The sequence below is a fragment of the Syngnathus typhle genome, linkage group LG3 (genome assembly GCF_033458585.1).
Source record: "Syngnathus typhle isolate RoL2023-S1 ecotype Sweden linkage group LG3, RoL_Styp_1.0, whole genome shotgun sequence".
Classification (NCBI taxonomy): domain Eukaryota; kingdom Metazoa; phylum Chordata; class Actinopteri; order Syngnathiformes; family Syngnathidae; genus Syngnathus; species Syngnathus typhle.
The window spans coordinates 6876295-6893477 of NC_083740.1; the positions used below are offsets into that span (position 1 = coordinate 6876295).

General features: G+C 42.8%; 1 protein-coding gene across 3 annotated transcripts in view; it reads right to left on the bottom strand.

Annotated features, from left to right (window-relative positions):
- The window catches only part of doc2d (double C2-like domains, delta), a 41150-nt gene that overhangs the window by 2911 nt on the left and 21056 nt on the right, over positions 1–17183 (bottom strand). For 2 of the 3 annotated variants that reach the window (XM_061273889.1, XM_061273888.1), the window contains exons 2-10: positions 15871–16258; positions 15437–15516; positions 15028–15102; positions 11691–11800; positions 7874–8000; positions 7740–7796; positions 7167–7291; positions 3055–3136; positions 2607–2703 (exon numbers count right to left, since the gene is read on the bottom strand). In XM_061273889.1, the coding sequence (XP_061129873.1) occupies positions 2607–2703; positions 3055–3136; positions 7167–7291; positions 7740–7796; positions 7874–8000; positions 11691–11800; positions 15028–15102; positions 15437–15516; positions 15871–16240 (1123 nt within the window). In that variant the 5' untranslated portion in view covers positions 16241–16258. Of the gene's footprint in view, positions 1–1382; positions 1505–2606; positions 2704–3054; positions 3137–7166; positions 7292–7739; positions 7797–7873; positions 8001–11690; positions 11801–15027; positions 15103–15436; positions 15517–15870; positions 16259–17183 lie in introns of all 3 variants that reach the window. The other variant, XR_009713861.1, reaches the window with a different exon arrangement.

The following is a 17183-nucleotide window of genomic DNA, read 5'->3' on the forward strand; positions in this document are numbered from 1 at the left end:
AGGAGAGTAGGTGACGCTACTGAGCATGATGGGTGGGAGGTGACAAATATGCAGGAAATGAGCCAGGTGATGGAGCAACAGACCGCAAGAGAAGCACGGTCATTTTCGACAGGGTGTTATGATACGGCCTTTCCCCTGGTTGCCATTGCACATTTAAAGGAGCATGAAATGTCATAAAATAGTATTATGGCGGCGCTGCCTTTTAACGGTGTGCAAAATGACAGCCGCAAGCCACCACGGTTTGTTGATGTGCGGCTCGTCTCGGCTCGGAAATGAACTCTGCCTGAAACGATGCTGCTGGGAGTATTGGAAATGATCTTCATTTTCTGCATTCACTTTCTATGTTCCTTTCCGCTCACATCGGCGCGACAACGTCTGAACCTGTTAAGGGAAGTTTTATAGAATCATGGCACCCAAACACTCCCACCAACTCCAAATGGAGGTCGACAGATGTTCCCCGAGCCCGAGGGTCGCTCGGGACAACCCGGCCGTTGCTCGATGGTGAGGGAGAGGAACTGCTGAGGAGGAGGAACTGAGCGATGATGAAGTTCAGTTTGACACCCAGGTAGGAAAGGAGCAGCTGTGCAGTCCGCTCACATGACTTTGCCCCTCACGAAAACCTCCCGTGCTAAAAATGTGTACTCCCTCGGCTCCGACTGCAAAAGCTTCAAGGGCGCCAAGTAATAACGCATCGGATTTATATGACGCTTTACTGGTGTCTGCAAAACAGAGCTCTCTTAATTGAGTCGTTAATCACTCATTGATTGGATTACAGCCAGCACGGTATTCTAGTGGTTAGCACGTTTGCCTCACAGTTCTGAGGTTTGGAGATTGCAACTCAATTGTATTGTCTTGAAAGTCGAGATACTATTGCGAAACAGTGATAGACTGCGCCTCACCCTTGAACTAGGCGAGTGGTACAAAAATGGAGGCACGATTAGATATTTTGGATTATTCTATGCTGGTACGAACAGAGTATATGGAATCTCTCTTGTCCCCGGACACAAAGCAAGGTCGCAAAGGAGACAATTGGATGAATTTGATATGAAAGAACTTTGGAGTGAGTTTTAAGTTCAACACATCAAACAGTTTTGGGATGAAGAAGATCAGAGATTTAGGGCAGGTCCTCTAACCTCACAACTGTTCTTTTAATGGATGGACACACTCCCAATATCTTGAAGAAAGTGTTCCCAGAAGAAAAGCTGTACTAACTGTAAAGGCAAGATCGAGTCCATGTTTTTTGGTGCCTGTAACTTTTCAAAGATGGAAACATGTCAGGTACGCTTACTGCAGCACTTGCCACTCTTAGACAAGTTAATTATTAACACATTGTTGAAGATGTAACTATTTTGGGAGGTGAAACTGTCATCTTTAGAGCTCACCATTCTTGATGAGATTCATGATGATGATGATGAAGATGGGGACCATGATGATGATGACGATGATGGTGGTGGTGGTGATGATGGTTTTCTGCAGCAGCTTCAAACATCTCAAACACCTGTGTCTGACATGACACATTCAGTCATGTTTCTAGACACATCTGCAGGTTTTTCTAAGTAAAATTTGTTGCATGAGCAAAAACTCCACATGAGTCTGGGTAGCTCAGTTGGTAGAGCATCAAACATTTTTGTATTTAAATCGAGCTCTTGCAATGATAGTGCCTTACTAAACTGTATGGTCAATGTACTAACTAACATGTTAAACACTCCGAAGAGTAAAAACCATGATTAACCACTTTAAAAAGTGAAATGTTGAAACAAAAAATCCTTAATTTTAATGAAGGCACAATGCAAAAATACCTTCATTATCAAACAAACAAAACAAAACAAAACACACACACACACTAGTATTTCAATTTTAAAAACAATTGAGTTAGTCTGACGATCTTTTGTCCCAGCCGGGCTAATAACTCACTGGGTTATCTCAACAGTGAGTCCTTCCCACCAACCAGTACACACAGCGAACATGTCAAAAAGCTCTGATCTGAACTCCTCGAACTCACTAATCTTTTTCTTTTCTTTGTACCACTCTTCATCCTTCCAATCACTCCTGAATCCCTCCCATGTGTTTTATCTTTTGCATGTGCACACCAGGCTGCTGCAAAGCTGTTTAGTGGGAGTGATTCCACAAGCATGAAAGCATGAACACTGCAGAGCTGGCAAAGAAAAAAAAACTATTTCTTAAGCCTCTCATTTCCTTGATATGTTCAATCTCTATTTTGCCAGCTCGATCAGACTCCCCATGCATCATAATTAAGTCTCATCTCGCAGCACTTTTTATGCATCTTACTTTAATGCACCTCTCCCTTGCTCGCTCCCCCCACCCACGCTCGGCCTGATTTTGATATTTGTAGAAATTTGCTACATTCTCTCATCTCTTGTCTCCTTATCATCAACATAGACTACATTGCCAAAAGGATTTTCTCATATGCCTTAACTGGCATATCCATTTAAATCAAATCCCATTTTTAGTCCTCTGTTTTAATTATGGATATCTGCAACAGAATGGTATAACTCAAGATGAGTAAGAGATACCAACATTTTGGTTCTAACTAGTCCAGTTAAAGCTAGCTTTCTTTCATTCATCGCAATATCATTCCAGCTTACCTATGAAGTCATTGCTCATTCCCAAGTCGTAGTCCCACACTGAGATCTCAAGGGTTTTCTTAGCCAGCAAGTCCAGAGTCACGTCATAGGAAAATTCCTGTGCACAATGAAGACGCAAACACACTTCATCAATTACATCAGTTGACAGCGTGACTTTTACCTGCTAAAGAAAAGACTCGTCAACTAAATGTTAAGTGTTTTTCAATGTATTTTAAGTGTATCAGTTCCAATAATACGCCTCATCTAAAAGTATGTGTGTGTGTATTTTGCAACAAATGATGTTTTTAGTCTAAGATGTGTACTCAATCTAGATCCATTTACCAGCAAACACAAGTCGGAATGTTGATCTCTTGTCCTATATATTCATTATTTGGACCCAAATGTTTTTGATTTACAGCAAAATAAGGCGAATGGCCTCACTGGTCCAATACATGCATTGAGCGTCTACCTCATTGAATTCAGGGTTGAGAGTCTTTTTCTTCACCGACGTCTTGTACTTGGATTTCTTCCCCATGTCTGGCTGTAAGATGCTTAGAGGACAAGAAGAAAGACTTTACATCACTCATCAATATAAAAGTAAGACAAATTTGTGGCACTGCATGCAGACGTCAAATGTTATCATTTATTAGCCTTCATCAATTAGTGAACATAATCACACACTGTGACACAGTGGTCTACTAAGACACCTTGATTAAGGGCACCTCAACCACAGACGAATGGGGGCTACATACTGAATATTTGCTTCTGCCTCAGTAGATGCTGCTCCACAATTTATCTATGCGTGAATCATCTATGTTATCTACCTGGGGAAAAAAACATAACAATTGGTAGGTGCTGCGACCTTGACAATACCGCCATGTGCCATTATAAACATCATTACGACAGCACACTCAAGCCTGAACTGAATAGGACAGACTTAAAATTAAAAAACCTTTAATAAAAAAAAAAAGATTCTGGAGCAAAGACATTTTGCAATATTTCATTGCTGACCTGAAACGTATCAGGCAGAATGATTTGATAGATAGCTAAGTATGCCACTATGAAGAAATATAATCCAAATACACAAGTATGTCTTTGAAATGTGGGAAGAAACCGGAGAAAACCCACGCAGGCACGGGGAGAACATGCAAACTCCACACAGGGAGGGCCAGAGCCAGAATCAGGAGATGGAATCCTAACTGTGCTAACCAGTGCCGCACCGTGCCGCCCTAATCCAAATACAAATCAAGGCAATTGAAATAATTACCCTTTTAGTTACAGGGCACGTTTTTTAATCACCTGTCCACAGAGGGTGATTTTAGCTTTTAATTAGCTGGTGTTGGTGGATCGCTCCTGTCAATTTTGGAAAAGGCCAGGTATGTACTTTCTTTTCATATTTCTAGTATGCAGAAAGGAGCAAGATCACTGACCTTCACCCTTACATCTCAAACTTCAATCAGGTGAACTTTCACGATAGAATCAAACAAATTTTGTGGAACGAAATGGTCCATTTGATTATCAGAACTCTCCAAATATATTGCAGCCGCACTTTTCTGGAATGGAAGTCATTAATCCCGTCCACTTTTTATCTCTTGCCTTTATTTGACAATAAACCTTGCTGAATGGAACTAAATGGAGACATCACGTTTATCATAATTCTTTCAAAGATAATTGTGACCTAGAAGTCCTTTGGACAAAGAAACACAAGTGACGGAAGACCACAGCAAGATCCTAATCATGCCAAGGTTGGAGGAGGAGATACGCTCCAGTAAAGAGGTACCAGACAGGTTGCCAGAGGGCGGTAGGAGTCATCTGTGTGAATTCTGAGTTAAGACTTTCAGGTGGTGCAAGATCTCACTCTGCGCAACCTCTCCCATCCACCCTACGGGTGACAGACAGCTAACGGCAAGGCATGGACTGTCGCAGCGGCACCGGAACCAGAGCAAAAGATGCGAAAATGGAGAGACAACAAGGTGATGGAAAAATGTGATTCACCATACGCTTGTGTCAGCAATGAAAAGGAAAGCAGGTATCAGAAACAATTTCCTTTTCAATCTTTCTGTTTGATGAGCAAGAGGCAGAGTCATCAAATAAGCAATTGGAAGGGAGCACAGTATGGCATAGGTTTCTTCAACACAACTAAACAAGCCTCTCAAACAACAAAGTTTGTGTACAATAAAGATCATTTGAAAAGTAATTTGAGGAAGGCAGCCAAAGAGCAGCAGCAATTGAGCCGGTAAACAGAAGCTTGGGGATGAGGCTCCGGGGAGGTCCAACCTGTGCCAAATCTCATTTTGCATGGTCTCCAATGCAGCGCAGATGGGGGAATTCCAATTTCCAGTTTTCCAAAACAAACAAATGCCATGTTGACAATAGCGATGCCTCAGCCAAAACCATTCTACACAGCCCCAATACAACTACGCTTGCATTCAAAATATTTCAGAAAACAGGACACTGGTCCACAGAGATAGGATGGATTAGTCTCTCAATGGTTCAATGGTCTTTACACTGAATACACTCCACCGAAAGAAAAGCTAAACTGTGACTCACAGCTATTATTCATACTTGTCTAGTACCATGCCATGTTTTCTAATACGGATCTTCAGGGAAAGGCAAACACAGCAACGTGAGGAGAAAGGTGAAATGACATGTTAAACCATTAAAAAACAAGATTTTGGATAGATGGCGCTGTACTGTGCTCGAGTCCTCACACAGTTGTAAACTGCACTTTAATTTAATTTTAGGCCTCTAATGTAAAAGAAAAAAGTTACGTTAATAAATGTACGTGATATACACTGACAAAACTAATCTGTTTGATAATATTTTATATCCTGATAAAAATCCTTTTAGCGCAGACCATTAAATGATTTTGATTACAAGCCAGTTTAATAAACTGCAGCAGCAGCAGCTATCCAATAGTTGCTATTTCCCTATTAAATTACTCCACGAAAACGACAAACACACATGCACTCCAACTAGCATGAGATTTGCAGATGTTTCAAGCAGCAGGGTCATGGGCTTGGTCTCTGGTGTTTAGGGTGAAATGTGTCACACAAAAACATGATTTAAAAGAACAAGTGAGGTAAAGAAGGTTGACGATCGTGGGTACAAGAGTGAATAAAGAGAATGATAAAAAGTTTGGAATGAAAAGGAAAGAGAAGCATGAGATACAATTTCTGTGCACAATTTTGCATGTCGTGCAAATGGGCAGGATAAAGTACTAGAATGTGAAGTAGTGTAGCAAATCAATGCCTCAGGGCCAAATGAAAAGATGTGCATATCAGAGAAAGTGCGTGGTTGTGAAGCACATCTTTCCCACTTGTGGAGCTTTTAGCCAATGGCGTCATTCAAAAACATGATTTAAAAGAACAAGTGAGGTAAAGAAGGTTGGCGATCGTGGGTACAAGGGTGAATAAAGAGAATGATAAAAAGTTTGAAATGTAAAGGAAAGAGAAGCATGAAATACAATTTCTATGCACATTTTTGCATGTCGTGCAAATGGGCAGGATGAAGTACTAGAATGTGAAGTAGTGTAACAAATCAATGCCTCAGGGCCAAATGAAAAGATGTGCATATCAGAGAAAGTGCGTGGTTGTGAAGCACATCTTTCCCACTTATGGAGCTTTTAGCCAATGGCGTCATTCAGCATTTTGCAGATGAAAAAAGAAAAACTTCAGCTCTCTTCCATTAACTGCCTTTGACCGAGTAATGCTTCTTGAAAACCCTTCATTGTGTGCTCCTTCAGTGACTCAGGCGCAATCCAGGATATTTACAGCCTTATGTGCTGCGGCAATGGTCAACACTTCAAGTTCAGTGTGAGAAAGCTGAAGTTTTTCTTCCCTTCTATGCACACAGTGTGAAATCATATCCACAATGTCTGCCCTGAGAACGTCTGCAAAAGCGTCACCTTTGTCCATTTGATGTCCGATTTTGCAGAAAATAACTATTGGGTTCTATCAAAGTGGACAAAACAGGATGTCATTGCCTGTCAGAGTCAAAGTGTTGTAAAGAAACAAAAAAAATTGACTAGGGGGAAAAAGTCACCTCAAGAATCTGACAAGTCTGACAAAGTGGAAGAAAAGGAAAAAATAGGACTTGAATTTAAATCAGAATTTAGGGAAAAAAAGGAAATAGGCAGAAATTAGGAATTAAAAATAAGAATTGAACAAAACAAGTATCGAAAAAGACTCTGATTATTATAAATTACATATTTTTATTTGTGTTAAAGTAGATTTTTGACAAAAGCAAAATCAATGATCTTGCTTGTCTAAATCTGAGTTTGTAACAAATCATAAATAGAATGATAGACAAAAATAAACTCAGCTGTAGTTAGAGTAAATTCTGAAAAGGTTTCTGCTAACTAGAGAGACATTTTTAAGTGTGGATTATTTTTATGCATGCAACACCTTTGTTACTCTTGATACGGTGTGATGAGAACCGATCAATGGCAAACTCAAATGTGGACACGGTGCAATGTTCTGCAAATGCAGCAACAGGAACATTTCCTCCAAAGTCAGTTTACATAGGGTCTACAAACAAAGAGAGGGGAAGTAAGGTTGATTCATAAAAGATGTGACTCACATTTTGACAAAGGGGTCAGAGTAGCCATTGGAGTCCATGGCGGCCAGATGGGCACAGCGTATGATCCCAACCAGCAGGCAGCCCTTCTCCGTGTTATAGCACAACGACACCAGGATGCGCCCCCGCTGCCCACAGAGAACAAACACTTTTTACAAAAGCATACACACGCACCGAGGTCAACACTGCTAGGAAAAAGTAGTAGTACTCCGGAATGAACCCAGAGAAGATTAGAATTACAGTTTCCTTTTTAAGCCTGAAGCATTTGCTGTGTGAAAGTCTACACTGTAGTTAAAAGCTTTGTCCGGGCTTAGGAACGTGACACTACTCCATTACCCCTTGAGGCCAAACGCTATTAACACGCGTCTCTAAAATCACAAGAAGGGTTTCGATAACAACCAGTGGAGAACTACACCGAACTGACAAATGTCAGCAATTCAGTACTCCCTGTAACGTGCCCGATGTCTCCTTGGCATGCATTTTTTCTGTAGGATATTGCGGCGTGAAAGATAAGCAACTCTTGTAGATGCAAAATGAGAGAGAAATTTATTGTTGATCAAAAGATAAAGCTGGTACCTCCTCCTCTGCCACCAGCGCTCCCTGCTCCACTGCTTGATTGTTGGATTCTTTGTTCTAGAACCAAAGAACGTAGATATGCGGTGATGTCAGAGAGATCATAAAATGTACAGGACAAGGCATCGCAACCGCACCTGTGCAATTCTCTCCAAGCCCATATTGTAACGTTTGTTGTCACCCTCTCTGAGCTTCTTCAGAGCCACTCTCACCTCGCCGATGAATTCATTTCGGCCCAGTCTGTCCATGTCGCATACGCACAGCCTGCATGACACCAACACGAGACAAGATGCGTTAGTGCAAAAGACAAAATTGGGGATTGGATTAGCACGATGAGTCAAGGCACAATGACACACAATTGGCACAAAAAGGCACATTTGTTATCCTTTCTGTTCCGTTAGCCAGTCAATGTTGTGTGATGATTAAGTATGACCGGGCTCTGATTTATTAAAGAGACTTTGGTACCCTTACCAACTTTTTACAATGGTGTGACAAAAAAAAAGATGAGATACTGTCGCAAACTCAGGCGAATATCAAGCTAATGTGCGATGTCATTTGTTATGAGCTGTAAATTCCGTCTAGCTTCTTCGTCTAGGATTTTATTCACCAAGGACTCCTTTTCATGCTAATGGAAGCGACTCTTTTATATTCTTTCAGATATGCGCTCTCTTGTACTCAAGAAAAAACACACATATAAACACCTTTCTCTTCAACTCTTCCAGTCTCCTTGGATGTTCAGCAGTGTAGCTCCCTAACTCATGACCACGGCTGTCTAGTGATTTATATGCAGAAGCTCCATCGCATACTGGATGTGTCGTATGGGTTGGAGATCAGATAAAGGTCGTGGTGAAATGTCACACCAGTTCCCGGAAAAGCGCTTCCATGAAAATCCTTGCACCTTCTCCCCCACATTTCCTCTAAAAGCTCAACAGATGCTCGTGAAGAGATATGATTTTATGCCATCAATATAGACAACCAGCAATGAATGCTAAGTTGTAATTCATTTTTGTAAAATTTAAATGTAAATGATTTCTTTGCCTATCTGCTCTTGAAATGCGTACAAACGGTGAAGAAGAATTAGACCTACAAGGAAACATTAGTGGAATCCTATCGTATCTGCTTCTGTGAAAAGAACAAGAAAAGAAAAAAAATGGTAGTTTCCTCATAAATCAAAAATATATAAAGGCTGATAGTTTACTTTTAAACTCGAGATGGGAATTCCTTCCCCTTTTGCTATTTGGTTTTGGAAACAGCCTATCATAAAAGTCCCATCGCGACATCCTCAAAAAGCAGAGGAATTAAAAGCTCCCAATCCTGCCAATAAAGGTCAAGTCTGTATCTTAAAACAACAATAACAACAAAACAGAGTTCTTTCTTTAACTTCTGATTAGAATATTTTCCTTCAAGACCCAATTTGGGCCTGACTGAATGTCTCACCCGAGGCATCCACCAGCCAAATTCAACATTGGACTGCATCCAATACAAAATTAAGTATTACATTTGCCTTTATCTCTACATGGCAGAGGACAGTGCGAGTCTATTAGAAAATTTGACGGGGAGATCGAAAGATAGAAGAAACCGAGGAAAGAGACACAGGCATGAAAGCACCGTTACATCTCTCCCCTGTTAACTGCTAGCCTGATGGCCATTTTAGCAATCAAATCCAAAAAGGACACCCATAATTCACCTGCGGTATGCAGTTCACAACTTTTTTTTTTTTCCCCGCAATGAGCTGCACAAAAATTGCTGTGAGGGGATTTTTTTCAACTGCACATTATCACTGTCACGGCTGTCTTAACCATTTCAGAGATGCCTCAGTGGAGAGGCAGACCGGAGTGACAGATTGAATAGTATTTGGACATGATATTGAATCAAGTCTTCAAAAAATATTATTTAAAAAAAAAGCTGCTGTACTTCATATGTAGATGTCAAAGCAGAACAATACATTCACTAGTATGAAGAAAAAAAAAAACCAGACATCTGAATTGACCGAACTTTTATGAGAAATAAACATAAACATGTCAAAGTTTTAGACAGACGGCCGCTAATCAGGGGCAGATTTAGTCCATCTTTGTCACCATGTCTGTTTTTTCAATCAAGATCGGAGCACTTCGGGCAGCCTTCGTGCATCAATTCAAGGATTAAAGCTTTTAAGAGTCCAACCGTGAAGTCTTCACTGAGGACATTAATTAGGTTATTCTGCTGGATCATCCTTAAAAACTGGCAGGACTGCTCTGCCAGCTTTCAATTTTGTATCAAATGTACTACTGTAGTGGACTATTTAAAGCAGATGGATGTGGAAACTCATCTTCTATTTAATGGACAGTTGAATGCATTTTGCCATAGCATCCAAATATTGGGTTTGGATAGATGGACGGATGGACAGATGGACGAGTAGATGGATGCTAGTTTAATTTCACACCTAGGTGGGCAGGTACTCCAGAGACCCAACTATTTGTATCCAAGACTATAAAAAGGCCATTTTTCATAGATCGTATCTATGAAGGGAAAAAAGGTCAACATGGTTGACAGAACACATGATAGACAACTTTGCTTTTGAGGGTCCTGATGTTATTAAGTTACTGATAAAATTCATCACTGAATTGAGTTTGGTCTTTTTGCAGTTTTACCCAGCTCGACTAATTAATACCTAGAGGGTCTACACCGGCAGCACCATCGCTAGAGAGTGTTTGGCTCATGTAGCGTGCGGATCAAACAGCACAGCGTCCCCCTTGTCGCACACGCAGCAGAGAGCAGCCAGGTAGAATGCGGCAGGGCACGAGCCAGTGAGTCAACATCTCTCTGGGGATGCCCCTCTGTTTTTGCCGTTCCCTAACACTGCTTTGCTCTGCGTGAAATAATGAGAACAAACTCCATTTATTGGCTGAGGTGTGACACTGGCATACAAACACAACCAGAGAGATTTTGATTCTTTCGAGTTCTCATCTCATTTTGGATGTGAGCTTTTCATTTGCTCTCAGCTTCCGACTGTCCCCATTCTTTTGTTTGCTCACTAAGACTTCAAATACATCAATCCCACAATGATCTCTGAGTCCGATTCTCTCCACCAACCCTGTCATCTTCCTTCGTCTAAGCATCCTAAGTTTCTTCTTCCATCAGTCAAACTGTATCCCACCCCACCCTGCTCACTTTGTTCTTCTCTGGAACCACCCCTGACTCTCGGACATGCTCCGCCTCCTCCTCTCTTTGGCTCGCCAGCACCACCATGCTGTTTGTGTCTGTGTCCTTGGATAGAGGTCAGATGGGTTTTCTCTAGTTTGAGGGATCTCTGCTGGTGTGTGTGTGCGTGCGTGTATATGTGTGGTGGTGCAACTGAGGAAGACATATAAATTGTGGTTTTGTCTGTGGGAGATGAGCTTTGTTTGTCAGGGTGTGTTTTGTCTATATCCAGAGGAGGAGCCATATATGTATGTACGTACGTGCACTCCTTCCACCAGTTGCCCTTGACATACACAGAGGAGGACACACACACACGGACGCACTTGCCTGGCTGCATTTGTGTTCAAGGGAGATGAATGCACTGAGCGTGCGTGTGTGTGTGTGTTCATGCTTGTGTTTCCTCAGGATAAACAAAGTCACCCAAGACGATTACGAATCCACTGTGACACTGCTCCCTGCCAGTCTCTGAATCATCTTACGGGACAGCAAAAGTGTATTGGAGTTTTTGGGTCAAGTTGGCAACGTTTGACCTCAGACGCTCCATATGGAGACAATCTCAGCACAGCTGACACCTGAGGAGAAGCAGCAAGTGTGGCAATTGCCTGGAATAATAAATTACTTGGAAAAGCCCAGAAGAACGCGCGCTGAGCTGCGGGCAGTTTGCGGGGAATCTCCCCCCCACCCTTCCCTCCACCTTTGCATGAAAATGGTCAGTTGTCCGCCTGGGGAACACCACAAATTGCAAGATAGTGACATATGAAGCTGAGATCCTACCTGAGCGTTTTGGTGGTCATGTCAGCCGCTGTGATTCCGTGATACACCAGTGTCTCATTCCAAACTGGGTTTAGTGTGTTCTTCAGAGTTTTTGTGCGAAGTTTGTTGGCCTGTAGAGGGAAAAACATCTGAGCAGTATTCGTGTGAAGGGGATGAGAGAAATGTGCAAAGGGCTGGGATGGCAGATTCATCAGATCAGAGAAAAAAAAGGACAAAGGATTGAAAAAAAAAAAAATGACCGCGAGGTAATAATTTATCTCGGCCCCTGAGGAGATTTCGGACATCTGTTGAGCGAGCGTGAGAGGCCACGAGGCCTCCCTCTCTTCACCTGTCCATCTGTCTTCCTCGCAATGTAATGAGGCAGAGCCTCAACGGCAGTTCCAAATGCAGGAGACGTTTAAAGTGCGCAACACAATCAGAATGAAAATTTAAAGCTTTCCGGGAAGTGAATTGCATGCAGGCTCCTAATGTGACTCCTCACTTGCTGCCTCATTTCCTACAGTTGCCTTAGGGATGTTTTCATCCTGCTGAGGATTTGACTGGAGAGTTCATGTCAATATCACAGAAAAAAACTTTTCCTTCACCTTCAGTTTATGTTCGACCCAAATCAACTATGCCTGTCTTCACTTTATAGTTGACAGATTTCAATTCCAAAACCAAGTGCAAATCCTTTGACCTAAGCATCTTGGACAAGATATTCTTGCTGTCATTTTGCATGACATGTGACGTGACATAACAGTTCAATACCCCAAATTTATGTGTGCATGGAAATGTTGGCAGTACGCAAAATATTAGGACATTTAAAGTGTACTAGGTTTGCACTAGTACTTTAGTGCCTTGCCATAATCAAATAAAATAAAAAACAATACTTTTTTTAGAGGGGCTGGGGAGACGGAAGTGAGGACTTGCTGCTGTACCCAGTAATCGGACCCCAGATAAGTGGAAGACGATGGATAGATTGGATGGATGGATTAATAAAGATTATTCCAATGGTTCTACTAATGTTTTTTTTATTGTTTCAGTCTTGGTATTAAGGTACTTTAATACCTTTAATACAGGTATTGTATGTAGGGAAGTCCAAACTGTGGTATCGTGTCAACACCAGTTCTAAACCTGGTAATACTCTCCGAAAAAGAGAAATTGTGACGATAACCTATCAAGGCTGAAGCCCAAGTTGCTGCCCTGTGTTGTTGAAACAACACTTGGTAAATGGTAAGTATTTGAGTCTGGACAATGGTGTCTCATATTTCATTAGAGGTGTTGTGCAGGGTAATACTCATGTCCCAGAATTGCTTGCCCTATGACCACTTTCTGCAGCTGCTACAAAAAGCCAGGACGCTCTTCCATCACTTACTCCTGCTCATGTCTGCAGCTCCCAAGATAAACACCCCATCTTTCATGCTATATCGTCTTCTCAGTGAGTCATTTGCGAGAGCCTCGAGACCCACAGCTCCTTCCTCTCCCCTTCTTTGTCTCTTTTTGTCCCCACATCCACAAAATAGGGACCCCATCATTATTCATCTTTGTTTGTTGAAAACAAAAACATATTTATCATACGAGTCACATTTTGTTTTACTGACTATGATTGATTGTTTCAGTCCACACCACCACGATTTCAGTTTCCCTTGTGTCTGTGCTTTCATCATCAGCCGTCTTTTAAAACTTTGTCTCTAAATGTTTTATCCTCATCCTCCATCTGCCCGTTCGCATTTATTTTCAGTCAGTTCCCTCCATCTGTCCGCCTGCATCCATTGTCTACTTGTTGCACTTTTCTCCTTCAGTTACTCTTTCCTAGAGATGTGATTAAACAAGCGTTGACTTGGTTTTGACACATTGTCAATACGATTTCCAAATGCAAACGAGTGGGTTGGAGTTGAAAAAAGTCAATCTTGTTCTTCTCAGTCTGTAGCGGAACTGTATTTTCTTTGTTTTACTCTGATAACCATTGATAATGTATCAATATTTATTATTCTAATGAGCATAACCTAACACAAGCCATTAAAAACTTTTGTCAGAACCATCATAATTTGGCCCTTTATCAACAAGTTTTTGTATAGAGGCGGAGGGGGAACTCCCACTGATCATCCCAAAAATCTGGAACACCCAAAAAACCCCGTAGTATCTCCGGAATTCAGTACTACATACTTTAGTTCAGAACTTTCTCCACATGTTCATCAACTATTTTCAAACATGGGTTGTTGTTAAAATAAAATCTCTGACTTTGACTAAATCCTCCACAGCCGACACGAGTCATTCTTGAGCAGATGCTGCGTTAACTTTAAACAACATATGCGGAATGACGAGAGCGAAGTAAACTGTGAGGTGGAACATGTGCGCCTCCGTTCCCGCTAAAGTCCCTCCTTCACATGCATCGACCGAACGCAGGCATGACTAGGCGAGCGCGTCCGTCATACTCACTTCAGCGTGTGTGCCCTCCCACTTGTCAAGTGACGTGGCCCCCGTCTGGCGAATATTAAACTAATGACGGGCCACGGGTACTTACCTCCTCATTGACGCATTCCCTGCGTCCCGCCTACCCGCCGCTTTACTCCCATCAACACTCGCCTGTTGACGTGAGCCGTGTAACAATCCTCTCTGTTTCCATGACAACCACCTGCTGCTGCCCTCCCTTTATACCCCCCCCCTCACTCCGCATCTCTTCTCTTACCCTCCCTCCTTTCCTCCCTCTCCCTTCCCGCCTCTCCGAGTTGATATTTCAAGGTCAAAGAAGGTCACAGCGATATGGTGAGACAGAGACGACGATAACGGTGGAAAGCGAGCGGCGAGACTAAGAACAATGCGGGAGCAGACACAGGAGAGGGCTGCGGGACAAAAAGACGCCCCAGACCGCGCGATGTGTGGCATCTTGAGCGCACCAAAGCTGCCTCATTGGACCTATCGTGGCTCAGCATGCCCTCTCTCTTATCACAGCCTCACTTCATAACCACCTTGAGCTAAAATGGCCAACAAAAGGTTGCCAAAAGCATGGGGGTGCAAGTTGTGGCATGCCTTATCTTCCCACCAGCTTGAGCCGGAGACAAAACAAGAGCAGCGCAGCCGAGGAGAACGTGTTTGGGCTCGATAAAGCGGCGTAGTGAACAAGGCGCAATAAGAAAGAGCCCACCGCGAAGCTCCCTGCTCGGCGGCTCGACACGACGCACTAAAAAAGCCCCCTGCTCTGTGACACTTTGGGAAAAGCCTTTTCTCAAAAACGATGGCCCAGATTTGCAAAAGTCAACGTACGAGTGTATTTTTGGTTTTTGTTTGCGTAAGGTGTAACCGCATGTTATGTGGTATATTGTATTGATAGCCACTGAGGTGATGTTGGAGTAGAGACCTTGCTAGCCCCAGGAAGAAGATGAAGCTTGACATAGGGATCAGCCAGCCCATTGGAATCCATGGCTTTCAGTCCCTGTGAACACACACACACAAAACACACACAACTGTACTGAAATGTCGGATGTGGCGTCACGCCCTTGAACATTTTGCACGAACAACAGGGTCAGAAAAAGACAGCAAACATCACAATAGTGCTACCGGGCCTTTCTATTCCGTGCCACTGTTTCTGACTCCCCTCGACTCAATTGTGGTGTCCTCCAGGGACTCTTTCAAAAGGATTTACATAATTCTTACTCATGCGACAGTTTATAGTATGTAAGGCTGGTGTCTTTGGTCCAAATAAATGTGTCTATGAAGCGTGCTACATTTCAGGGAGGATGTCTAGAAGACATCAAAGTTGCGCTTACCTTTGCCTTGTGAATGGTGCAATGGAGACAGTTATTCTCCTGATCAAAGAGAAGGGTGAACTCCAACGTCCCCAAATAGGCTGGAAAACAACACAAACAACACCAATTACTGACGGGACTCAGTCGCACTCAAAAGCTGTGAGTCACAAAAATATGAAGTTGCTAAATAAGAATTGACCCGTCTTGCAGCTTGAAATTCCAGCGACTGGAGCAACTTTGCCCTGCAGGGATCTATAGTGACATGGGTGCACACTTTTCTCCAAATTACACTGTGAGCGCATGTTGTTTTCTCCGGAGGAAAAACTGGCCTTGAATGGAAAAAGATGACTCTCCATTTTCAAGTTTTAGCGCTGGCTCTGTTCTTTTTCTGCTGCAATGCTTTTTGATTTCCATATAAATGAACAAACACAGACATAAACTCTAAAGGAACTTACTGTCGTCATCATCGGAGTCAGCGACTTCCTCCCTGTCTCCATCGTTGTCCCCCCGCCTCTCGACATCTTTGAAGCCTCCGCCCATCTCACCGTTGAAAGTCTCCTCCTTAAGGATCTTCTTCTCCCGCGGGGGTGGCGGCGTGCAGGGATAGTCGTGGAAACGCGGGAAGAAGTCGGAGATCTGCGGGATAGGGAGGATGGGACCCGGGCACACGTTGATGGCAAAGTGCTCCTGCATAGAAATCTTGACGGGCGAGGGAGGGGGCGGGGCCGACGGGGAGGAGGCCGATGAAGAGGTCGTGGAAGTAGAGGAAGGTGGGATGGTCAGGTGGGAGGCGGAAGGGGGCGGCGGTGGTTTGGAGACGCTCATGTGGGCTGCTGAACGGGACTGGGAGAAAGAAGACAAGTTGAGGAGACAGCAACCGGCGGCTTGGCCCTCGAGGAGACAAACAAAACAACACACAAGTCTTCCTCCTGAGTGTCCAACTTTTCATAGAAACTGACTTTGTAGGACAGCACCCGTTGCATTTGAATTCACATCACATCTTCCACACTGACAACGGGGAGAAAAAGAGAGAAATATGTTTCACTTTTCATCTGTCCATGCGAATCTGAGCTCTCAAATGCCAAAATAGAACTTGCCAAGTTGCCACAACGTTTGCCACTTCATAAAGTGTGACTCACACTTTATGTCGGTGCACCGAGTCTGTGCTTTGGATGAATATTCCAATGTAACACTGTAAAGTCTGAACATGTGATGTCACATCACCCCCTGAGATTTTTCTCTCCCCTGCACTCTTGCACCTCTCCCCAGCAATATTTACATAATACCGCTCAGAGTCTAACTGAGTCATTAACATGATTTACCTCTAAATGAAGCATAATACCTGCGAACAAACTCCATTTACTATCAGGTCGTCATTTTCCTAGTTCCCTCTGAGCAATTTGAGCATCTTTTTCCTTCATGCCTTCATCCCTTTACTAACATTTTGAGATTACTGTTTCGGTTCTGCTCCTACTTAAGTGATGAACTCCGACGTGTAAATACGACATGGGTGGTTAATACTCCCATGATGATGATGCAAACCGTTTGCAGATTGTGAGAAGTTTTATTCCATTTAATATCTTTTTTGTAACATGAAATTACTGATATGGCAAGTATGCACGTTTCTGGTCATGAGCACAGTACCTGATTCAACAGGGTAATGAGTCAATAAAAGCAAATGAGGGTCACAGTCCTGATAATGATCGAAAAGTGATCTATGAGTCTCAATGAAAAGGTCAATAGATAATGAGACATTTCCTGGCATTCT